At 43.9% G+C, this 26,157-nt stretch overlaps 1 protein-coding gene across 1 annotated transcript in view; it reads left to right on the plus strand.

Moving 5' to 3' along the window:
• The first annotated feature begins 11,809 nt into the window (after positions 1-11,809).
• Positions 11,810-26,157, plus strand: part of nfatc1 (nuclear factor of activated T cells 1) — a 68,276-nt gene continuing 53,928 nt past the window's right edge. Inside the window, exons 1-4 of the mRNA XM_034094606.1 lie at positions 11,810-12,095; positions 13,343-14,381; positions 14,683-14,842; positions 24,039-24,241. Coding sequence (XP_033950497.1) covers positions 12,077-12,095; positions 13,343-14,381; positions 14,683-14,842; positions 24,039-24,241 — 1,421 coding nt within the window. The 5' untranslated portion in view covers positions 11,810-12,076. The remainder of the gene's footprint in view (positions 12,096-13,342; positions 14,382-14,682; positions 14,843-24,038; positions 24,242-26,157) is intronic.

Raw genomic sequence — 26,157 nt, forward strand, 5'->3', positions numbered from 1 at the left:
TTCAGCTAGCTCTGGAACTTCCAGCTCGGTGGCAATAGGTCCCGCCTCGGCTCCGCCTCTTTGCCCTTATTTGGAGCAGGCGGGAGTTGAACTCTGACGTTAGTGGCCGACTCCGCCTACTAAGGGCTTCACGGCAACTCTGCAGAATCCTATGGGTGACTTCACGGACCCTACGTCCATTTATATATACAGTCTATGGTAGCACCCCACGCAATAGTTGGGACTGTGTACTGACGTCAGTAAAAAAGGTTTGCCCCCCCAAGCGCAAATGTCAAACTCCGCCTATGATGAGCTGCATTGTCCAATCAGTGAGTGATACACAGTAAGGGTGCCTGGCGAGTGGCTGAGGATTTCACCGGAGGATGGTCTGGTGGTTCCTCGATTATCGCTCCTCCGTTATTGCTCCTCGGTCCTCTATCCTCGGTCCTCTATCCTTGGTCCTCCGGCACAAATAAGGGCAATGGGACGCTACTCAAGATGGCGCAGACAAATCAACTTCCGGTGATACCGAGGACCGAGGAGTGAGGAAATTCAAAATAAGAGAAGTGAGAAGCAGCCACGGTATGGGCTGTGGCAGTGTTTATATTGAAAATAAAATGTGAACAGACTTGGACAGTCTCAGAAAATCTCGATCAGTGCTGCCGCCATTTGAAGTTACGCTGCAGTTCCAGCCGTTGATTCGCAGTAGAACGGACTCTTTTTTTCTTAGTGGAAGCAATACGATAATCTTCTTAGATAAAATTGTCTTAAAGGTCCCTTATTAAACTGTTTCATCAATATTTTATAGTCTCAGATATATATATAAAACATGTCTCTGAATTGTTTGGCTCTAAACACCAAACAGATCATTGCAGCATTACCCATAATCCCCTCTGTTTCAGCCCTGTTTCAAAAGTGCTGATTCTCTGTCTGTTACTTTAGATGAAAATAAGGAGCCCCTCCCCACGCCCCTCAGAGAGACATTTGGTTACAAATAACTCAATGGTGCTCTAGGAGGAGATTCAGGTGATAAGGTTGGGGGGGGGGGGGGTTACCTTGGTTGGTGATTGGCTAATGGTAACTCAAGCCAAACAAATTGTTATGACATCATAAAGTGGCCAAAATCTAATCAGCTCATTTTCAGACAAGTTTTTATATAAATGGATCAGGACAGAAAGAGAGAAAATCTTTTTTCCTGAAACTTTCAGAATCTCTTTACACAGAGGGGACACATGCTGATGTATAAAAGACATGAAAAAGTGGGTTTTGCATAATAGGTGACCTTTAAATGTACCTAAGGATCCTGATCACCATGTCAGTGTTCTTTGTTCCTCAATGACCGCCCTGATGTACATTACTCTTAGTTATTCCTCCCACTTTTGATGGGTCTGTGGTCTCAAATGTTCTGAGTTCATCATAAATTCTTTACTTTCTGACTTTGGACCGTGATACAGTTTATTCTCTTTGCACACTTTTCTTCAGATCACTTAAAATGTAAACTTATTTTCTAACCAGAGCGAATCAGTGAAGATGTTATTTATCCTGGGATCATGTGGGGACAAACTGCCTCAGTGTGTTCCTCAGCGTGTCCCACAGCAACACACTTCCCTACACTCGCTCCATTCTTGATTCATGTGAACGACCTTGGGCACGTGGAGCCGTTTCCAACAGCTCCGAGATGGTAAAGTGCTGTGTGCCTCCTCGGGGGGGCTGTTGCTCAGCGTTTTGCCCCAGTTAATGCCGGCTTTGGGACGTCAGGGGGGGAACATGAACCCCCCCGGCCCTCTACAGGCACTCCCTCGGCTTTGAAAACTCCTCCCCCTGCTGTAACCAGGCAACGGGCTTTCACAACAGGAAACAGAGCAGTGGATTCTGTCACAGAGGCAGAGAAAAAAGGGGAACATTGATGGGAGACAGGAAGTCTGCCTGTAAGAGAGAGCAGGGGTGGTGGCGGGGCGTGGTGCGGGGGGATCAACAACTATATATCTATCCTACCCAAACAGAAACACAAACAGTCCTTCTTTAGAGATGCAAAAATAAAGATATTGACTCCCTAATTCCTCAGACTGACTGTAATATAAATACTAAGTTGATTAACAGCAGTGACTAATCAGGTGGGGAGAATGTAGCCGTCCAAATCGCAATATTAAAGTCAAGCAGGGACCAAAGCTGCATAATAGATGGGGTGTTTTTGAGGAAGGAGTACTCTGATCTTTTACTTAAATATGAATATAAAAGTGTTTAATACTCAGTTACATGTACAATTCCTGCATTGAAAATTGTACTTGTGTAAAGATTCTTAAGTATATATTAGTATAAGTATTATCATCAATAGTTTTGGTACAATAAAAGTACTACTGCTCCATGAAACCATTCAGAATCATATATGTTAAATTATTTAAGGGATAATGAGCAGCAATGCGGTAATTAATGAAGAAAGAAAACAAATCATGGCGATCAGGATCCCTTTTCACAAGTCTACCTTCTAAATAACCAACAACTTGACTCACAACATTGATTTAAAAATATGTTATTGATTTGTTTTTAAAAAGGTCCACTCTACTGCTTATCAAAGTTTGGAACTGCAACAACAGCAATGCAACTTAAATGGCGGCAGCACTGATCGAGGGTTTTCTGTGTCATGTCAGTTCACATTTTCTTTGTCATCAACCAGTCTGTAATCAGACCACGTGTATACGTTTTCAGATTATTTCAGGAAGGTTCCTGACGGAGGGAAATGACCCGGATGTACCTCAGCATCAGCCATGGTAAGAGCTGTTCAGATTCTCAAGATGAGGAAAGGAGCTTTAAAACTTCCTTTAGAACCTAATTTAGTTTAGGAAACACTGGACCTTCCTTTACGAAAGGAAAGACAAAATGCTGCCCCACAATGCCTTGCGGCCGCAACATTTGCCGTGACACAAGATTCGGCCATTCACGGAAACAACCGATCGTGACCGAGAAATGCGTATCATGAAAGTTACGGTGCTTATTAAACATTTTACAGCTTATACCATTACTTGACGAAGTGTCTTTTCTGCTGAAATGATCAAATAAAGTTCACATTGCAAAGTGTTTACTGAGCTGTGTGGCGTTTCTTTAACTTTTCTAAACATGTTTGAAGGGTGATATACACAGTGATAGATGTTAAGGCCTAACACGTTTATAACAAATACAATTGTATTTATCTTTTTATATTTTCATACAATCATACGTATTGGGATTTATGATGATTAACACATGTGGACCAGAGAGTGACAACACTAAGTTCCACTTAACTTTTTGATTGCAGTTCCAACCTAATGAAGAATATATTTTTCAATGTTGTCCATGTCCATAAACCCACACCATAAGAGCACCCGGTGCGACGTATCTATGCTCTGTATAGAGAGCTCTAGTTTCCCCACAGGCACATTAATAACATCTGCTGGCTCATCAAAAATGTGTCAGATAGTGTAAGTGCAGTCGGATTTTCTTTTCCTAAGACCTTTTGAATACTCCTAACCACTATTCCTTAACCTAAGGAATAATGGTTTGGAAAAGACGATAGGAGCTGATTTTTGACAATTTGACTGCAACCCATGATTTTTGTTATTGTTTACTTCCTGTCTTTCTTCTTCTGTTAATTTCTCTGACGTCCATCGCCCTGTCTTTTAACATCTTTCCTTATCTTGCACTCTTGTGCTCTTCTTTACTGGGGACAGTTTAGCCATCCTGAATCCAAAGTGTTGTGCTCTTGCAAATATGAAAACATTATATTAAAAAAGAATTCCACAGTTTTTTCTGATGGATGAAAACTAATGTTTTTTCAATTTACCGGACTTCTTTCTGCCGATTGATATGACTGCAAATAGTCCCTTGATCTTCTTTTGCGACGTTCCGCTCTCCTTAGCAGCAGTCTGTTACCAAGGATTAACAACCTCTTGAATGTCCAAATTGACCAATCCGAATCGAGTATTCAACTTAACATGTAATAATGTTTTAGTTATTAATACTTAAAGTAGCTAGTAACCAGTGCTTGAAAATAAATGACGTAAAGTAAAAAGTACATTTGCCTACAAAATGTAGTGGGGTAAAAGTATATAGTGTATAATGTGATAATACTAAATGGAAGTACAAGTAACCCAAATGTGTACTTAAATACAGTAATTAAGTAATTGCACTTAGAAACATTCCACCACTGGATTCTGGTGGTGATGTGTGACACCACACATGTTGGTTTGATTTCAGCTCCACCTTTCTCCTCCTCTCTCGTGTCTCGTCAGGTCACTGGAAGCTGTGCCATAGCCTTTTTGAAGTTTTAGCGATATTTCTTTCTTCTTTTCTTCTTTTGGTCGCCAAAAGTGGTTGCGCATTACTTAATGTCCCCTGAAACTGTTTTTCTGGGCACAGACTGAACTCAACTCGTGGTTATAGAGACTATTTATACTCTTTTATTATTCTATAGCAAGAAACACTTTATAAAATAGCAATTATGAGTGCACATGTGGCCAGAGGGGTGTGTGAGCAGGCTTAGAAAACACAAAGAAGTACAGTTTTACTTTTCCTTCCAATTCATCTTTCCAAAACAAACAGGTGATTCAGCAGTGGGGAGGCCAGCATTTTGGGTTGTTTCTTACTTTATGAATAACTTACAACGGCGTCCAATGTTCCATCGTGTTTTTGTTCAGACGCAAATAAAGCCAGGCACTGGATTTTGAGGTTTGGAGCTGTGGAAAGAAAGGCGAGCTGAGGTCTTTTCCACCTCGCCGCCGCCAAACCACGTCATACCGGGCAGAGTATTCGCAAACTTGACAGTGGCCATATACGGGATGGCGGACGACAAAATGGTGTGGGTTTGTGACAGTAAGACCACCCCAACCCCTCTGAAGCTTCACACGATGATACACCAGGCCACACTTCAGAGAGCAAAGCCGTTGGGATCACAGTGACGCGGGGTAACACAAGTATTTCAAAGTGTCCCTACGATGATCTACAGTGTGATTAAATTAGCAATGTGATTGTGTCAAGAGCCAAAAGTATTGCACCACAGAGGATCTGTTCTTATGTGTTTGTGTTGTCCTCACAGAGCGGCTCTGTTAGCTCACAGTGAAGGTCACACATTGGCTCAGTGTGAAGGACTCTCTGTTAACACACTTTGAATCCAGGGATTGAAACCTGCTACAGTTATAATGCGACAGCTTTATGATGGCAAAAACATATTTTGACATGTCAAACATCTCAGATCTTTAGAGTAAAATGACGTTCCCTGGCAGTTATGGCCAGTGTGTCTGTTCATTTGTCATGGTGACAGGATGTTCCTGCGGGATTGAAGTGAGTCAGTTCTTTGCCTTCTATCCAAATTGCCCAACAACTGCCCTGTGTATCACTGCCTTACACCCTGAATACTGTGTATTAAAGGGCAACTTCACACTTCTCACTTCTCACTGCTGAAGGCATGCACATCCCTGCTGGGTGATGTGGTTACAGGTGATTAGACTGAACAGTAAACATTAAACCAACCACTTTGAATTGCATTCTAATGCTGCGTTCAGCCATCTTCAGGTGTGAAGTAACTTTGTAAAACTGCAACTGATTTAATTCACATATAAGAAAAATGTAACATGGTGGGAAACAGTCGCGTATTTAAACATCCAGCAGATTCACCATTAGCACTTATTTGGAGCCTTGTTGTGACACTTGATGAATGTGTGTTAAGTATTCACTTTCTTTAAGCTCTCTTTTGGTCTCCTCCTACTCTGAGAGAAGTGTCTGTCTCACACATATTCACAAAGCTAGCTGCTAACTTTGCCCTAGTCCACATGTAAACAGATATGTTAAATCATTATTTTGTCTTTCTCCCTTGTTCTCAAAGGAAATATCGTCCTCTCAAGGAATGTTGTGAAACACACGAAAGTGCGAAACACAATTAAAGCGCTCTTGAGGCCAGCAGGGCGGTTTGGCCAAACACAAACACAGACACACACAATACAGGTCCACATTCGGCAAGTGGACAGCAGAGTCTGTGTCATGGGGGGGTGGATAATTTTTTACATTACATTGCATTTAGCTGACGCTTTTATCCAAAGCGACTTACAATAAGTACATTCGACCAGGAAGACACAACCTTGAAGAAAACAGAATCATATAAGAACATCAGGTTTCAAAGAGCCAATCGTTTCAAGTGCTACTCAACTGGCTTTAGATAAGCCAGTCCTTTATTAGTATATAAGTGCTCTGTTAGCAGTTCTTTGTTAGTCATTCTATCGCTCGAAGTGGAGTCGAAAGAGATGAGTTTTCAGTCTGTGCCGGAAGGTGTGTAAGCTTTCTGCGGTCCTGATTTCAATGGGGAGCTCATTCCACCATTTTGGAGCCAGGATAGCAAACCCACGTGTTTTTGCTGATGGGAACTTGGGTCCCCCTCGCAGTGCGGGTGCAGCGAGCCGTTTGGCTGATGCAGAACGTAGAGCACGTGCTGGGGTGTACGGTTTAACCATGTCCTGGATGTAGGAAGGGCCAGATCCATTCGCAGCATGGTACGCAAGTACCATTGTCTTGAAGTGGATTCTAGCAGTTACCGGAAGCCAGTGGAGGGAGCGGAGGAGCGGCGTGGTGTGGGAAAATGTTGGAAGGTTGAAGACCAGACGAGCCGCTGCATTCTGGATGAGCTGCAGGTCGGATGGCACATGCAGGTAGACCAGCCAGGAGGGAGTTGCAGTAGTCTAGGCGTGAAATGACGAGAGCCTGGACCAGAACCTGCGTCGCTTTCTGGGTCAGCTGGGGACGCATCCTCCTGATGTTGTGAAGCGTGTATCTGCAGCAGCAGGTTGTAGCAGCGATGTTTGCAGTGAAGGACAGTTTGTTATCTAGGATCACACCCAGATTCCTTGCAGTCTGAGTCGGGGAAACAACAGAGTTGCCGATGTTGATAGTCAGGTCAAGAGTGGGACAATCTTTTCCCAGAAGGAAAAGCAGTTCATTCTTGTCAAGGTTGAGCTTGAGGTGATGAGCAGACATCCACTGAGAGATGTCAGCTAGACAAGCAGAGATGCGTGCGACGACCTGGGTCTCTGAGCGGGGAAAGGACAGAATTAATTGGGTGTCGTCAGCGTAGCAGTGGTATGAAAAACCATGCGGGCTAATGACAGACCCGAGCGAGTTTGTGTACAAAGAGAAGAGGAGGGGACCAAGAACAGAGCCCTGAGGGACCCCTGTAGTTAATTGACAAGGGTCGGACTCGGACCCTCTCCAAGTAACCCTGTAGGTACGGTCTTTGAGGTATGAGGTGAGGAGGGAAAGTGCAGAGCCTGAAACTCCAAGTTCTTGGAGAGTGCGAAGGAGGATCTGATGGTTCACCGTGTTGAATGCAGCAGACAGGTCCAACAGGATGATGACAGAGGAGAGGGAGGCTGCTTTAGCAGTGTGCAGTTCCTCAGTGACAGCAAGGAGGGCAGTTTCTGTTGAGTGAGCTGCCTTGAAACCAGACTGGTGCGGATCCAGAAGGTTGTTCTGATGGAGATAACAGGAGAGTTGTCTAAAGACAGCGCGTTCAAGTGTTTTAGACAGGAACGGGAGGAGAGAGACAGGCCTGTAGTTTATAACATCAGACGGGTTGAGAGTGGGTTTCTTTAGGAGAGGGTTTACTCCTGCCTCCTTGAGACTGTTTGGAAAGTGACCAGAATTTAGAGAAGTGTAGATGAAATGGGTGAGAAACGGTAGAATATCAGGAGCGATAGTCTGAAGGAGGTTTGAAGGGATAGGGTCCAGAGACCTTTAGCAGTGACCTCAATATTACATTCTGACACCTCTGTTCCTTAATAGAGTGCTGGAATATTTAGATATTAACACCACTTTTATAACTTTTATAAACTCAGTTTTGGAAACCGAGTTTTGGAAAGGTTCACCCTGCAAGACAAAAGTAGTGTATTAAATAAAAGAAAACAAAGTTTGTTTGTGGACCAATAGCCAAAATGCAAATACAGTATATGATATAGTATGCAGCACATGTGGAATAGCCCTTTTGTCTGTCTAACGCTTGGTGCCTAGCAGGAATCGAGTAGACTCCATTCTTCATGTTAACTTTTCTGAACTGACCTCAGACTTCATTAAGACTCTTCCCATGAAAACTGAAAACAGCTCCAATATTGAATAAATGCAGCGTCTGTTGTGTCACCAGTTAAAGCAGCTTGTTCATATCAAAGGGAGTCCACAGTCCACTCGGCCGTGTCTACATTATCAACGCGTGGCGATGCTGTTGTTTCTCATTATCTGCTGTGCTCTTCCTTCAGCTGTGGCTCTGGATCCATCCGGTCTGTGTGTCTGTCACCACGGTGTCCGCTAACCAGCACCAGGCCTGGCCAGAGAGACGACGAGACCAGCACCGCTCTGACGTACGAGGGTCCACGAGTCAATCAGCAGAGCAGCTATTTATTAACTGCAGACGGGTGGAAGTGTTTACTGCAGCACATGTTGCAGCTACACATAACTTTGGAGCCCCCCCCCCCGGTTTGCCCCTGGCTGGCCCCCCAGATCCCATGAGAGATTTCCATGAGGTCAAACTAACGTGTGGGGTTCTTCAGATGACTGGGGAGCCACCGAGCCACGTCCCCATGATGAAACGGATGGATAGGGTTTCACAAGTGTCGTCACTCCCTCAGATCCACTGACGGGGGGGGGGGGGGGGGGGGGGGCTCGGCCTCACATCCCAGTGGGTGAGGAGGGAATATTGCTGTGGATGTGGGGTTGCACAATGGAGACAGATATGGATCAAGAGCTGATGTCTGAAACAGTGTCAGTGTGAGTATGCCAGTGGGAGGAGGGATAGTGTTATTCTGGAGATAATCGGGCAGTTGTGTATTCGCGTTTTAGGAAGAAACTACAGAAGCAGTTGGTATTTGAAAGCTTGCACCTCACAAACAAGTCAGATCTACATCTTACATGACAGAACTAGCTGTTTCTTGGTATTTTGCTCTGTCTTTTCACCTCATAGGATTTTACAATGAGCCATGTCAAAAGGTGACATACTTTCAGACACATCAAAGAGTAAAAGAAGCCGAGATAAAATGTAACTTTTTTATATTTCTTGTACAAGTGCATGCCTTTATTTAAGAGACAGCGTTGGAAGGGGAGACAGTAGGGATGGCATGCAGTATATGGTCCAAGTCCAGATTCAAACGCCCTCCACGGGTTGCAAGCCCCATATACAGGCCCTCTACTTTTATATAATACAATTACTTGGTACATGCAGATGCTTTTGAAATATGTATTAACCCATACTTGTTTTCTACTTTAGAGTATGAATTATTAGCCACACTTGCGTGGTTGCTCTTAGAATATAAATTGGATGATCAGTCCACCGCTTTGGACCAGACTGAAGCCTCTCAAAAACTGTTGGAGGATTCTTCACACGGATATGAATGGTGCCCAGCGAATGGAACCTCACTCCTCTCGCGCCACGAGAAGGTGGACATTTGTGGCTTTGAGTGATTTCTCTGGATTACTATAATAATCATGCTCAGCTGTACCTTGTTATTAGCGCTAATTTACAATTGTTAGACTTTTTGGAATATACTCGTCAACCAAAGGACCATCACATAATGAAATGATTCTCACGTGATTCTCTCAGTATCCCAGTTGCATATTTCCTTGAATTGGTAACGTTTCCCATGAAGGCCAAGTGCTGTAAGAGTGGTTAGGAAAAGACATAGGACAACATTTGTGCTGACTATTCAACCAGTCGTACATTTTAACTTGTGTTATTGAGGCTGTTAATCGAATAACTGCCATCAGTTGCTTTACCGCCACATCAATCAACCCAAGAGGGAAGGCTTTTAAGGGACATTGCTTGTCTTTTTGATAAGTACATAATACTTGGCTGAGGTGATATTTAAAAAAAAAACTCAGCAGTCTGAAACTTATGAATTGCTCTATATATGCATATGAGATGCAGAAGTCCCCAAAGAAAATTAAATACTGTAAGCATACACATGTACCACACCAGATGGAACATTCGTTACAACAGATATAAAAAACAAAAACTAGTTATGACCTTTATCTGAGACACATCCTCACCCTTCCTCTGGCTGAGAGTCACACCAACAGGGCCAGCTGATAAGACGCTGTAGTGCAGCCATGTAGCTCCCCCCCCCCCACACACCTCCAGGGAAGGAGAGACTCTCAGAGAGCCAGCATGTGACTATTGTCATCACAGAAAAAGCACCAGCCTGCTGCCAGCTGCTGAGAGATCCAGACCTGCCAAAGATAGCCTCAGCCCGGCCTGCGCGGAGAAGAGAGGCCGACTGATGCACCAACTCCGCAGAGAGAGCGGCACGTGGAGACCTTTGTGAAGATGCTCAGTTCGGCGTGTCAAATGACTGGGTATATGACTTGATTTTTATATAGTACTTCTATGAAAGTATGGATAATTATGCGTTGTGTGGCCCGCAGACGTGCAGTCTGTCAGGAGGAAGTGGAAAGCAATTATTTGCCTTTGCAATAACTTCACGTGAAGCAGCATTTCTAGCGTTATGTTCTGGCATGTTTCCCTGCACTCACCTGTTCTGTTCTCCGCTGCAATCTGAGGAAAGAACAACCCAGGAGTCTGAACATCCGACAGCTGTACAGCCGGATGATGGATGGCTCTTTCAGGGTGAACATGGCAGCAGTTTAATGTAAAAACGCTTGTGAGGATTAGCCCGCTCATAAATCTTGATTTGGGGCTTCCATGTGCAGTGTCTCTCAGCAGCAGTGATGGCTCCTTTGAACACGCTGCCAAGAGGAACAGATTCTGTGGATAAAGTGGGTGGAAACTCCAGATGAGTGTCCTTCATGCTCATTAAGTCAGCCGTGGATAATGGGGACATAGTTTCTCTTAACATCTGCCACCCAACCAACCGTGGTGTTTAACCCTTCCACGGTTTATTGTCAGGGATGTTCACCAGTGGTGTAAAGTGACTAAGTAGATTTAGAAGTAGCCTACTTAAATACAGTTTTGAAATACTTGTACTTCACTTGAGTTTTTTTTAAATGTTTCTACCTTGTACTTGTAGGCCTACTCCACTACAATTCAAAGGTAAATCGTGTACTTTCACTCCACTACATTTATTTAATATTACATGACATTACATGTCACTTGTTAGACGCTTTTATCCAAAGGGACTTACACACTAATTACTGTGGGCAATCCCCACAGGGTGAGTGTCTCAGGGACACAACGACATGCTGGCTGCAGTGGGGTTTGAACCTGTGACCATCTGATTTAATACCTTTAGTTACTTCACAGATCTGGATGAATGATGTGAAATATAATCAAGTGTTGAATCAGACTTCAGTTCCACCTGGAGTTCCACAAGCTACCCTGCAGAATACAAAGTCACATATATATTATTCTGAAATGGACCAATCTACACTATGACTACTTTTACTTTTGGTACTTTAACTATATTTTGATGCTAATACTTTTGTACTTTTACTTGAGTAACATTTTGAATGCAGGACTTTTACTTGTAGAGTATTCCTAACCAGTGGCACTTCTTCCTCCTCTGACCCTGGCTCTATCCAGCACGTTCAGCGGCAGGCAGGATGTTTGTTCCAATCACTGGAGGTGTGTATTCAACTCTCCCGTCGCGAGGGATTATTTTACCCATCAAGGAGCTTTCAGGCTTTCACTACCAGCTTCTCTAATTGGCCACCTTCTCCTCTGGAAGCCCCAGTGAGAGAGGATCTCCATTGGACCCGTCCTGTAGCCGGGCGTGTGTGTGTGTGTGTGCGTCAGAGTTTGGAGAGGGGCGGTGCGCCGCCGCCGCCGCCGAGGTGATCCCCGAGTTTAAAAGCGCAGAAGTGCACCGTGCGCCGGAGCAGTGCGTCACAGCCAGCAGCAGAGCCAGGGTCCCCCGCGTCTCCACACCGCGACGGAAATAGCTTTATGACCATGAACTTATTCCACATGTTTTAATATTTTTATTTGCATTTTTCTTTTGGATGCGACTTTTTTTTCTCATCTCGCTGTCTGTTAGCGGTGAAATAGTGCGTGTGGATCCTGAGCAACAGCTGTGGAATATATAAACTCCGCTATATGGATTAGGCATCTGCAGCGGTTTGATTCCAGACGAAGAAGAAAATGAAGTCCGCAGAAGAGGGTACGTTTGACTTGTATTCATTTCAGAATGCTTTCCTTTTTATTATAACAGTGCATTTATTTAACTTCTCGTACATTGTTGACACTTCACACCCGGATGTGATACATGGAGCTGTGATGTTACATTGAAGCAGCAGCACTTCGCCCTGCTAAATGTCTGTATTCAGAGTGCAGTTAAACCAGTGGTGGAGATATACATTGTGCGCCCCTCCCTATGATTTGGGCATGGTGGGCGTGGTTCTGCTTCTGTGAGCCACTCAAGACTAAAAAGTGTTCCCAAAATAGCCAGAATGTAACTTTTGCTACTAATTGACATGGAATTGTGGGTGATTCTCGAGTCATTTGATGGCACAGCCCCTCAGGCTACCTGGCAGCTAACTGGCAGCAGTTTAATTATAGAAAATAAACATTTCAGTGCTTCTGTGTCACACACCACAAGCATAATTAAATGTAAGCATCATTTTCTTTTATTACAAGGATTCACATGGTGCTGCACTGATGTCATAGTCTTTATGGCGGGCCCCTAATTCTCTTTAATTCACAGCAGACAGGAGCTGTGGTGACTGTCTGTCTGCATCTCCATCCATGTCAACGTGCTCCACTGTGGGCACATTCACCAGCTTCATGTAGCCACAACTCCAGTTCCCACCCCCCCCCACCCCCATGCCCCTGGTTGTGACCCCAGCCTTTGCCACAGACAGGCAGAGTTTCATATGACCCAGCGGGAGCTTTGGCACAAGACCATGAGCTTTCCCCCGAGCTCGGTACAGCATGCAGCTTCACAGCATGCACATAAACTAAACATGTCCCTCCCGTGTTTATTTTCAATGGCTGTTGGGTCGTGAAACCAGCCAACAAAAGCGTTGGTGTGTTTTCATAATGTTAGAGTTTATGAGCTACAGCATGTGCATTAAGTGGCATACATTTGGAATCGAGAAGTGGTCAAAAAGCCACCTGGGTTTGGCTTTAGTTATTTATAGTCTGGAGTTATTTTTGGCACCTTTATCCGTGTCACCCAACTCTGCTTTGTATAATTTGATCCATTCGGGGATGTTGTGTGATTAAGTCAAGTTTTAACTTGCATGCATTAGGATATAGCCAGGGCCAAGCAGCTCTCTTGCCATGAGGCTACACCTCTTCCACAGCTCTCATAAGACTCCACTTGGCAGCTGTGTCCCACTCAGTGAGCGAGCCAGTGAATGTGTGTTTGATTATCATGGTAACAAAGTCAATCTGTTTGCCTTCCAGATGCATATGGCTACACGCCAAATGTCAGTCTCTCCCTCCCACTGGGCAACCCTTGTCTTCCCTCCCAGTACCTCAGCCTCAAGTCCGGCCCCACTATATCTGTGTCCGTCACAGAGCCTCACAGTTACGACTCCCAGGAGGACATGAGAGCGGGCGGCTACTATTCATCCTCCAGCGTCCGCCCAAACGGGGCCCCGACCCTTGAGAGCCCTCGCATCGAGATCACAGCCTACGGTCAGTTTCCCGAGGATGAGGTGGAGGAGACCAACCTTCCTGTTGCTAAGCGGGTCAACTCCATAGTGACGCTGACCCTCCCCAGTGCAGACAGTTACAGAGACCCCAGCTGCCTGAGCCCGGCCAGCAGCCTCTCATCCCGCAGCGGCCACTCCGACGCCTCCTCCTACGAGTCGAGCTTCTCCTACAACTACGACAACTCGCCCCAGAACTCTCCCTGGCAGTCGCCCTCTGTGTCCCCCAAGGGGTCCACCCTCACCCTGCCAGGGGATGGCTTCACCTCTGGTGGATCTCCTCGCAACTCCCCCTCCACCTCTCCTCGCACAAGCGTGACAGACGACACCTGGATGGGTCAGCGCGGCTCCAGGCCAAACTCCCCTTGTGGTGCAAAGAGGAAGTACAGCTTTAACGGCAACGGACCAGCGCACAAGCAATACCCGTACTCACCTAATCACTCCCCTGGACTCTCCCCGCAGACCTCCCCTCGCCTCAGTATCACAGAGGAAAGCTGGCTGCCAAACACCAACCAGTACACCAATTCGGCCATCCTGGCAGCCATCAATGCCTTGACCACAGATGGGGTGACCGACCTCGGGGAGGGGATCCCCATCAAAGCCCGGAAAACCAGCCTGGAGCACAGCCCCACCATCACCCTGAAGTTGGAGCCTGGAGGTGAGAACCTGATTCCAGGGGAGCTCGGTCTGGATGAACAACGGATGCCTTTAAAGAAGGAGGGCTACTGCGGAGGGTTTCTGGATGTGCCGCAGCATCCGTACTCCTGGTCCAAGCCAAAGCAATATGTCAGGTAAGCGAGCGCCCTGGTTTGAGTTGACGAAGACTTAATTCACCTTGAGGTGAAATTAGTTTGAAATAAAGCCTGAAGGGAGTAGACTTGTGTTTGCTCGATACAAATAAAAACATTAAACAGACTTACTGACGAGAAGCATGTTTAAACATATTTGTGAAAAAAGGTTATCCCAAACTCGTGCATATCAGTGTTTTCACATTCTGCACATTCTGCACATTCTACCTTGATAAGTGTATCTAAATAAGCCCTCCTCCCACCTTGCTAAGTTAACTTGCTGGACATGTTCTCACCCCGACAGCCCGTCCCTGCCCGCTCTCGACTGGCAGCTGCCGTCCAGCTCGGGGCCGTACAGCCTGAAGGTCGATCTGCAGCCCAAGTCCCACCACCGAGCCCACTATGAGACGGAGGGCAGCAGGGGGGCGGTGAAGGCCCTGGCAGGAGGACACCCCGTCGTGCAGGTCAGCTTAACTCGCGCTTCTTTATCTTGTGATGGCTTTAAACAAAGCAGCATCTATCTGAAGCACTCTGTGTTTGTCTTTGAATTGCCATATGAGTATTTTGAAGTAAAATTATCGCAAGCAAACAAATCAACAACATTTTCACATCATCTTGCAGATGAATGCTGTTACCCCTCAGGGGCCCGAACCCAATGTTGAGAACCCCTAAGCTAGACTGTTTGGTTTCCTGTGATGATTAGACCAACACATGGTGCAGCCATTAGTCCCATTTCTCCTTACCTCGTCGCGTCTCGCCTCAACAGTAAACCTCCTGTTTTTTTATACCTAGTGTTAAAATAGATTTGGGCAACTTGTGTTTCATAGCCTTGCTTTTATTTTATTAAAATATGTCACATTTCTGAATGGAATACCATAGGTATGCTCTTAGAGAGAACAGTCAACTCACTCAGTTCCTGTCCAGACAAGAGTGACTCAGACTTTTCCATTGCGTTGTCGAGTGCAGTGCAGACAGTTACAAAGTGATGTAGCATGTCCAGTAAGAGCTTAGTCATGAGCTTTAACCACAGTAGCTCTGGTGGTCGTGTCTAAAGAAAAAAAATGTGGACAACTGCAGATATGTTTTGGTTTTAAACCCATCTGGTCCCCCAACCATTACTGCACACCGCTGACCTCATTCTTTGAATAAATAAAGGGTCTGCAGCGCCGAGTTGGACAAAGTGAGCGGTGAGCCAGGCCGTCTGTTTAATTTATATCTTTTGACATTTTATTATAACATTACAATAATTCTAAAAGTTAACCAGACATTCGTCACATGTGGGGAATAGTTTTTTTTGTGTTTGGCTTTCAATTCCGATAAAATTACTTTAGAGTACATTTCTGCCAGAGGTAGTTTGAATGGGGAATGCTAACATTGCTAAGCAAACATTTAAAGGACGAAACAGATGTGTAAATAATGCTATACTTCATATTTACTCTCAGAAGATTTGGAGTTAGTAATGTTTTCACCAGAAAACGGACAAAGTGAAGTATACTCACCAGAGTGTTCTAGTACTCTCCCCCCTAGAGCCAGTGAGATGAAGTTAGCAACAAGCTAGTAAACAGAGTTGAGCATTTAGCAGCTAATGGGATAGATGTTTCCCTCAGGAGTTAGTGTAAGTCAATATACGATCCATGTGAGTAGTTGTCTTCTATTTCTCTCTACAAAGGTTGCACATATTTTGGGACAATACATCTAAAGCAGGGATGGGCAAATGGCGGCCTCCTCTTTTTGCGGCCCTTAGATTAATTTATAAACAACATAATTACTTGTAGTACTGATACCGTCCACTAGACTTCTAGTTACGTCGCGAGCTGCGTACATGATTTTGTTCGGCAGCCAAATACCGCAAAAATAATCTGTGACGCGTTGTGTGTATTGAGTTTGTTTCCCGGGGAAACCCTCACGAGAAACACCGGCTGTTGTTGTGCCTGCTGTGACGTCAAGTTACTCCGTTCTCCGCTTGTAATTATGCCGTTACAAGCTTCAAAGTTGTATTTATCATCTGAAACAAGTTTAATATTCTGAAAGCCAAGACTTTGTTTATTTGAAACCAGATGAAAACAAACTGTAACGGACCCTGCCGTGTTATCTATGATTACTATACTCTTACATTCATAATTTCAGCCGGAGGGAGGGGGGGCGGGTTCTTAGCTAGGTTCAAGTTAGACAATTACATGCAATTTGTGTGTGTGTTCCAAGTGAATCTGCGGCCCCCTGGTGGCCAGTACATACATTGTGTGGCCCCCACCACCATCCAAGTTGCCCATCCCTGATCTAAAGGAACTAGAACCATCAATCACCAACGTTAGCTTAATGTTGCTTTGTCTGCGCTCTTTATTATAGCTTGTATTCTTTTCCTCAATGATTAGAAACGTATGCAGGTTTAATGCCTGAGGTATAAGGGGTTGCTGATGCTGATACAAATGTTGGTATATATATATATATATATAATCAAGTTGAAAAATATGACAAGAAAAACAAACATTTCTAAAATAGTTAAACATTTCTACAACCACAGTCACAAAACAACTCTAGACAGAGAATTAAGGTTAAGTTACTCGTTATGATACAGCGCTTTCCAAATGTCCTCAATAATAAAAATACATTATGTGATTAGTGATAGATTATAATATTGCCTAGTGAGGGTGAAACCTCTTCAGAAAGATTTTGTAAAACAATATATTTGAATAAATAGTTTCCTGTGACAACAAATGGTTAAATAGATTCAGCTCTTTTATTCTGACTGCAAACAAATGCACTTTATACTTACTTAACCAAACGGATAGTAATGATTTTGTACTATTAGTATGTAGAATGAACAGAGTAGGATTGCTGTATCACCAACAAGCCATCATTCGAAATGCTTTAAGTTTAACATTGCTGTGACATTATATTCCAACACGTTCTCACTCCCAACCCGTCACATGTTGACGGTCGGTCAGGGCCCCTCCCCGTCACTCTATTACGCACAGGGTACCCCTTGAGAGTCACTTTTCAACAGGGCAGGGCGTCCCATTGACTTGCATAGAGCTCCCTGAACGTTGGTAATAGAGGAGTTGGGATCGCGGCGAAATGCTCTCCGCAGATCCATTCTCACAGCGTTTATCATCCTTTGTCTTACTCAATATCAAGCCACACTTATTGTTTTTACTTCTTTATTTTAATTGAATAATGTAGGACTTTAGTTGCCGTCAGTTAGGGGAAAGTAGGGGCTCAGAATACTGAAATCTGTATGGTTTCATCGTTTTTTCCTTCTAATTTTGTATTCTTTTCTAAACCACACACTGTTATTTACTCAACAATAACACATAATTACCCTTGTGTTTATTTATTTGTTTGATTAATAAACACAAGTTGGAGTCCGTCAGGACCGAGGGTCGGAGCAGCTCATAGTAGTTCCTTTAGAGAATTTTACACCTGGAAGTAAGTATTCTCTCCGCTTCGCTTGACAACCCTGTGATAGTCCTCAAGCTCTGTGATTGGATGTTTGAGTGTGCGCCGTGGGTTACGCCGAGCGTCGAACAGCACTTTGAAATGGGATGGAACCACGGCAGACTGTCCAAAACTGGATTTGAACGGGTCCACCACGTCCCCGTCCCCCCCACCCCGTCCCCAGAACTACACATGCTGGCTATTCTGTTTCGCAACATGTTCTCTATGGCACGTCTCTACTGGGAGTTGTAGTTTTAAAAGACGTTTTCGTATTTCCCATAATAAGAAGTTGCCAGTATTAAACTGTGTACATCCCTGGAGGTTTAGGGGACAGGAAACACTCACATTTAAAACATATAATTAATAAATGGGTGAAAATTGCTTGTGCCCATAATGGGCAGCATTAATATATATACCCACATGCCAGCTAAGGTCAGAAGAGCTTTATTTAACAGCTGGTCTTATGTGTCTGACCCCTGTTGTTAATTGATGAGCCTGAAACATGCACTTGTCAAGGTTCAGAGGCACACTTTGCAAATATGGCAGTAGCCATCGATCAGCTTAAGATAAGATATACTTTATTGATCCCAAGTTGGAAACATTTGTGTTACATCAGCATGTGTTACAGTTGTAAATATGCAGTGGTGTTTATTTGCAAATCATTTATTATAATCACACACATTCTGTGTTTTATATTTAATAATTCTGTGTTCTTTATTTATTGATTGTTCAATACCTGACAAGGCCGGAGATGAAAAACTTGGGTCACAGGTTCCTCAACAGTGCATTACAAGACATCTATCAATATGTGTATACCTCCACCATTAAACTGTCGTATTCTGCACATTTCTTATACTATCTACATACATCTTATAAGAGTATAATACATATGTATAATATCAGTTAAAATAAGTGCTTAAACATGCAGTAGTTAACATTGCAGGAAAGCAATATATTAGTACTTTGTCAGGCTTAACATTTATACTCCCAAAGCTTTTTTCTTATTCAAAATAAGACCTTAACCTAAAGTATTCTTTAATGTTTAAATAAAGCCTTATTAGTTTGTCTGTCTGTGTCTCCTATTAAAGGTGGGGTAGGTAAGTTTCAGAAACCGGCTCGAGTGCACTAACATTTGAAAGTGCACAGCCGAAAAGAATCCGCCCCTTCCTTCAGACTTCCTTAGAGCACCTCCTCCAACACACACAAACGCGCACATGACGTCAGCAGACTGGTGAAAGTGGCCGCCTGTTGCTGGCGAGTCATTGAAGTGCTGCTGCAATGCACGCCCAATGACGGCACGCCCAATGAGGGCACGAGATACATTTGTGCGTGCACAAGATGGAAGGCTGACAGACAGGGCGGCAATGTAATCCGTTTAGCCGGGGCGTGCTTTTTACATTAAATTTAAATTTAAAGTATTTCGTGAGGCCTTCTAAAATATTTTAAAATATAATTAGGGTTGTAGTTGAAGAGTTTGTAACGGACAACGGCGCGTCCATTAATTCCACAACACACACATGGATTAACATCGATTTAATACATTAATGTAGCCTTTGTTTCGGCTAAAAGAGGTGTCGACCAGCTGGGGCAACAAGAACATCGACGAAATCGAGTTTGACTATTAAAAAATAAATAATTATTATATTAATATTGACAATAACAACCGACCGTCGGGGAGCGTTCTCATGGCGTATTATCAACGCTATGGGAGGTCTATGAAGGTCTATGGGACGCCCTGCCCGTTGAAAAGTGACTCTCAAGGGGTACCCTGTCCGTAATAGAGTGACGGGGAGGGGCCCTGACCGACCGTCAACATGTGACGGGTTGGGAGTGAGAACGTGTCGTATATTAGTATGCACCAATATGACATTTGGAAACCAAAACATGTTGCATGCATTTTGTTGCAGCTCCACTCACATCTGCACAGGACGTGTGTATTTGTCCATGAGAAGGTGCTAATGATTTAATGACAGGGGTCTGGGCTCACACGGGCTGAAAAGGAGAGTGTGTGTTCTCTTTTAAACCTCAACCCAAACTTCCCCCCTCCCCTACTTTTCCGCCAGCTACCACCCCAACCACACAGACTTCCCTTTGTTTAGGAAAGTTCCCGTGTGTACTGGCTGACATCATTGCGCGCAGCGTCCTGCGGAGGCGGCAGCAATCAAACCACACACGTTTCTGGCAGGCTGTGATGGAGATGTTGGAGGCCGCCCCATCTCTGTGACTTCCTGATTACATGGTACACACAGGCTGCTGCCTCTGCTGTGGACGCTGGCTGACGAAGCCTCTGTGGCTCGTCCCGCCGCCCTCTGACTCAAACCCTGCCCAGACTTTACAGAGTTTATTCTGGAAGGTCCTCGTCTGTGTGGTACACGTTTCTCTCCACTCCAGCACAGCTAAGCCAGCTATTTTCTGTTCTCTTTCAATCCCATCGCGGCTGCCTGCCTCAACCACACCCGTCCTTACACCAGCAGCAGACTAAAGTATGCCCTCTGAAGTGCTGTGTGCAGTCCTCACCACAGTTAATGCTCAGGGTTTCATGCTGTACTTTGGTGGAGAGGACATACCCCCTTTTCAAGTCTGTGAGGTCTTTGTTTCTCTGTCTGAAGTTCAGCTTTCACGATCAGCCCATTGTCGAAAGAGCCGTTTCAAGTGCATTGTTGTTGATTAATATTCTGGAGTCATGTGCATTTTCATGGCCTTGATCAAATTTAGATTTCTGACCAAAATGTAATAAACAAATATCATGTGAAGCAGAAAGCATGACAGGATTAATTGCCGGTCACACTATCGCTCTTTCAACTAAATTGAAACAAAGCAGTGCATATTTGAATGCGTGTCTGTGTGATCGTCCTTTCAGAGCTGGGAAACTCTTTGATGCACTCTTAGAAATAAAGATGCTAACAAGAACCGTAAGAGTTCTTTGGCTTGTCACGCAGACCAAGAACCCTCTTTATGGGTTTTATTGAGAGTCTTTCCACCTTCTTAAGGTGCCAACACGATCCAAACACGGGGTTCCACAAAGAACCTTTCATATCCCAAGGGTTTTATCTAAACCCCAACCAGGGGGGGTTCTTAGAATAGGCACATTTTAAAGACGTTTTCACTTACAGTAAGCCCTCTCCTGATGGTTCTATGAACGATGTGGCAAGCAACTACGGTATTCCATGTGTTGTGTATTGTGGGTAGAGTAACCTTAACCTCAACTTAGCTAATAAATAGTTTTTATTTCACTTTACTGCCGCAATCATTGAAGGACTGATTCTTCCAAAATAATATTATTCCAATGGAAACGGCTCCTCCTCAGTCTTACAAAGACCCCGTTCTTCGAAAAAAGGTTGTTTCGAAACAAATTGTTCTGGTTAGAATCCTAAATCCGCCTCCACATCAGACGATATTTGCTCTTTGCACACGGCGATGTAGGGCGCAGAGCCTGTCGGTGAAAACGCCTCCTTGTGACCTCCAGTGCTAGCTGGCGGCGCTTCAAACGGCTCTTCATTTATCTGAATGGTTGTACGTCAAAAGGTCAACAGCAATTGTGGTCAAAGTTGAAATATTTTCAACTGGAAAACATGTTGGAGGTGTATGCCATGCTGAGGGTAGCATCCTGTCTTGTCGGGCGGGATCGCTCTCTCCATAGGACAGAACAGCAGCGTTTTACTGCTGGTCATGGGAAGACAGCTTAAGACTTTCAGGAAGAACCCTTTTGAAGCTCTTGATTCTAAGAGTGTAGGAATGGAGAGGGAGCCCCGCATGCCCTCACCTCTTCTCTCTCCTCCTCTTCGGTGCCTTGAGCAGCCGGAGTCTCCGCATTCCTCTTGTGGGTGATAAAATGAACACGGAGGAGTGCTGCATTGCCCATGTCAAACTGAGTGGAGGCGCAGAGGCTTTACATGCAGCGGTATCATTTGGGTTTGATTGCACTAACAAATCATAACTGTTGTCTGCTGCAGCTGCTGTATGAAACCGATGATACGCTTTGACAGTGTTATGTCTTAAAAGGCTGACATAAGCAGAAAGGCCTAAGTTTTGGAAGCAATCGGGAACAGATGAAATCATTCAGGTAACATTAACAAGTTTGATTATTTATATTTGCTTAGTATCTCACTCTGATAATAAATGAAAGTTTATAATCAGTAATCTGTTTGTAATTACAGTTTGAGAAGTAAAACCTTATGAGCGGGCTTCCTCACCTCATCACACTCCTTCCTGCTGCCTAAATAAACAGCATTGCTAGGCAGCGACCCATTTCCTTACACAAATACACAGGCCTGCTGCTGCAGACTCCTCACCCTGACAGGATCCTCCTCCAAATCACATGCTGTGCCCCCCCCGCTCCCACCCTTTCACTCTTGTTGTAGGCACTGGCAATCTCAACCACAGCGCTTTGTAATTAGGTGGGGTTCAGCCTTTGCTGCTTTAACACTTTGCATTGGCCTTTGATGGTGTACATGTTGTCATTTGTTCTTATCCACTCATGCCGGATTTGACTCACTATAATCAGATATATTTAAAAGGTATTTTTCAGTACATGCGCCGCCAGCTCTACCAAAGACACTTTTAGATTATGATGCATATTTTTGAACATTAACTCCTGATGAAGGGAACAATGATCATACTTTACCCTGACAGGCCATCGATATTAGTTCCTCCTTTTCAGACCTAACAAATAGTGCAGCAAAGTTTTAAACTTGGTATATTCATTACGTTTTGTTTTTTAAATACTGTGTTAGAATGTAAATAATTCACTCAATTTCCAAAACTTTAGTATATTCTTGAGGTATTTTCTCCTACTTATACCCTACTACATTTCAGAGAAAACTAATTTACTTTTCTTTTTTTCCTCCAAGTTTAAAAAAAATAAATTATAAATTATAAATAAATAAAAACATGAAGATTTTATAAAATGTGTTTCCTTATTAACTACAGGACAGTTAATACAGGTACAGCTGAAGCATTTATAACCAATAAGTCATTTGACCTTCTGTTGATGTCCTTTAAACCATTTTTAAAAAATGTATTAACATTTCATGATATAATATGTAATAGCTTACACAGGGGTTATTGTTCTGCAATTTATACTTTTACTTCAGTATCATTTTAAATGCAGCACTTTGGTTTTACTATAGGTAAACATATCTGAATACCTTTTCAACTCTGATTAAATATTGTTTATTATATCATAATGATATAAGTCTTTATAGTAAGGGATTTCGCAAAATCCTGATCAGGTTTATTGGGATCCTTTACAATGTGTAGTACATTCCAACTCTTCAGTAAAAAAAAATGATATACAGTACTGTATTTTTTTGTTTGTGTTGCCCACCTGCTTGAATTATGATTTTTTTTTTAAAAAGAACACAAAACTGATTCAAAAATTAAACACCCCAAAATCCCCCCCCCCCCCACACACACAATCTCTGCTAGCTTTAGCCTTTGAAACAAAAGTACATATTGAAACTTTGTCCCCAATTATACTATTTAGTCATTTCCTTTAATTTCTTATTATACAAATTGTGTTTCTTTAAATTATAATGTCATCAAAAGTGACTTATCATTCCTCCCGTCACCCTGTGAGGATAACACGCGTAACTCTCAGACGTTGTCAGTGGGAGCTGTGTTCTCAGGTTCCCTCTGTTGGTCTGGGCTGCATGCCTGCTGCACCCTGCAGTTTGGGTGGTTGAGGTCATCCTGGCAGGAGGCCTCCTGTCAGCAGCACCTCTGGAGGGCTGGGAGTGCTTTGGGTCGAGCCCAGCACACAGCGAGCAGCACGTCTGTGTTGTCTCCAGCTCCATCGTGCCGGGATCGCTTTACTGATAGAATCAGAGGAGAGACTTTTCCTTGACCCTGATTGGCCGTGGCTCGGTGGAGCTGACATGACTTTGGCTTCTCTGAAACACTAGCTGAGTCTTGTCACAAATCACAGCGCTGCTCACTGTAGGTGGTTTTACTGCTCTCTGTCAGCGGCGCTCCCTGAGGGCTACTGCTGTAGGATCAACATCTGGGAAGGCCTGACACTAACTGATGGAGGAAGTGTGTACGGGCCAGTGGTAGTAAGTAAAAGAAGATTAAAAGGGTGATTACAAGATCCTAAATGGGTGCTTTGTTTGAAAACCATCACACTGAGAGCCTGACCTCTGAAGAACCTACATTTGCAGATGGATGTTTTTTTGGGAGGACATTAGGGAACCACAACTGAGTCTTTTCTTTCTTCCCCCCCTCTAGCTCCACGGGTACATGGAGAGCGAGCCCCTGACCCTGCAGCTGTTTATTGGCACAGCTGACGACAGGCTGCTGAGGCCCCACGCCTTCTACCAGGTCCACCGCATCACCGGGAAGACGGTGTCCACCCCGAGCCACGAGGCCCTGCACACCAACACCAAGATCCTGGAGATCCCCCTGCTGCCGGAGAACAACATGCGGGCCATGTGAGTGTCACGGGGAGGTTTCCTATTCACAGGTTCAAATGTTTGAATCAGATGTTGACAGTGGGTTTGGACTGGAATTAGTGTTTGTTTTACGTCTCCCAAATCAAGTCTCCAGTAACATGTGTCTTCAATGTTGAGTCTCGAACGAATAATTGACATGGACTTGCCCCAAAGGATTGTATAACGATATTCAGAGACGTTTTTCTTGGAACTCTGGATAATAACCAATTCAGGTGGAGGGTGCATATGGGCGGAGCGTGCAGGAGGCAGGACATGTCGGGGGTTACACACTTGTCCCATATTGGTGTGTCCTTTTGTCACAAGAACCCACGTCTCTTGTTATCTGATACATTTGTCTGAGGATTTCTGGGTCAGTCCTTCAACCAAAAGTACCTGAATCTCGGCGTCTCTCTATTTAGACCTTTTTGGTGCCAACTCTTTGTAAATGACCCTTCTTACATACCCTTGGATGTTAGAGTTCTTTAGTTTTTGACCTGCCGTTAAAACAAACATCATATTCACACACGGGCTCTATCCAACGCCCTGACCCGTTACGGGGTCTCTTGCTCCTCAGATACAGCTCCACTGGCTACTTTCTTGATCATTTTGTGGTTGAAGTGCATGTGTGGAAAGGGATTTAGTTTAGTTGTGTAAAAAAGTCATCTCCTAAGACATCTAGAGTTGTATGTCAGGCTGTCAGGCAAGTCCACATCAAGTTTAAAGTCATTTGTGATCAATCCACACCCACAAAAAAAAAAGTATCTGAACATCTTCCTCACCGTGTCATGACTTGGACGTGCCCCGTCTAAAATGGCTTGAAATTTACGTTAAATTCTCAAAAGATTATAAAATAACTCCTGCCATGTGAACATCTGAAACAGCTGCTTTGCAAACATATTCAACACTGTTTCTAAACTCCAATTCTATGACTTTACTTTAGCTGAGGTATCCATGCAGGCCTCAGGGGGAAATCGTGTTCCTTTCTTAACATATTCAATAGCTGCTTTTCTAGAATACCTAACAATTTGGAAATATAACGTTTTCTGTGTGTGTGCTACCCTCTGTACACAGACGGGTGGCTTTCCCATTTTATTAGCCAGAGATCAGATTACTGGGGAAGCTCCTGGCTGGGACCGGAGCTCTCTGTCTGAGCTGCAGCCTGCTAGCATCAGCACTTTCTCTGCGATTTAATGGATGTAACACATAAGCTCCCGTTATACAACGACTTCACCTCATACGGTTTCTCTCCCCTCACGCCTCAGAGTTCTTACAGTGAAGGCTCTGGGATTTGTGGGAGATTTATTCGTTACGACATGCTCTCCAGTGTGACATATACAGTAGATGTTTTATTATGTGGTATAGAAACGGGCTCTATTACATGTCTGAAACCGTAACTCACGACGACGTGCTTTAAATTAAATCATTAATCTAAATCAGTCAGCTAATATGTAGCCACTTTGGTCTGCTGGGTATGACTCCAATTATTTCTCAATAAATGAAATGATAGCGTTGAATTCTGCCATACTTCTTGGTATCGTCGTTCTGTTTTTGTTGTATTTAGTGTTTTGCTCTCAGCCCTACAGCGTGGGCGTAGAGCTGAACAGCTGGGGTCTTTCACATCAACACCTGATTACTTCTCCAGTGTACAGGCCCTGGTTTCTATAGCAAAGAATGTTAGGGAGTGTTCAAATGTGTGTAAAAGTTGACATTAACTAGGCTTCGTGGAATGCAGCATCAAATAGCATAGAGATGGAAAAGCCAGAAACTGTTATGAAGGGTATTTTAAAGTAAGAAAGAGATTGAGATGAGTGCAGATACAGTAGAACAATTGGTTTTTTTAAGTGTCTGATGAAGACTCTGACGCTGTGAAAGAAATCATTACAGCTTTAAGATTTGTAGACGGGCAACAGTATTTC

The sequence above is a fragment of the Pseudochaenichthys georgianus genome, chromosome 11 (genome assembly GCF_902827115.2).
Source record: "Pseudochaenichthys georgianus chromosome 11, fPseGeo1.2, whole genome shotgun sequence".
NCBI classification, from domain to species: domain Eukaryota; kingdom Metazoa; phylum Chordata; class Actinopteri; order Perciformes; family Channichthyidae; genus Pseudochaenichthys; species Pseudochaenichthys georgianus.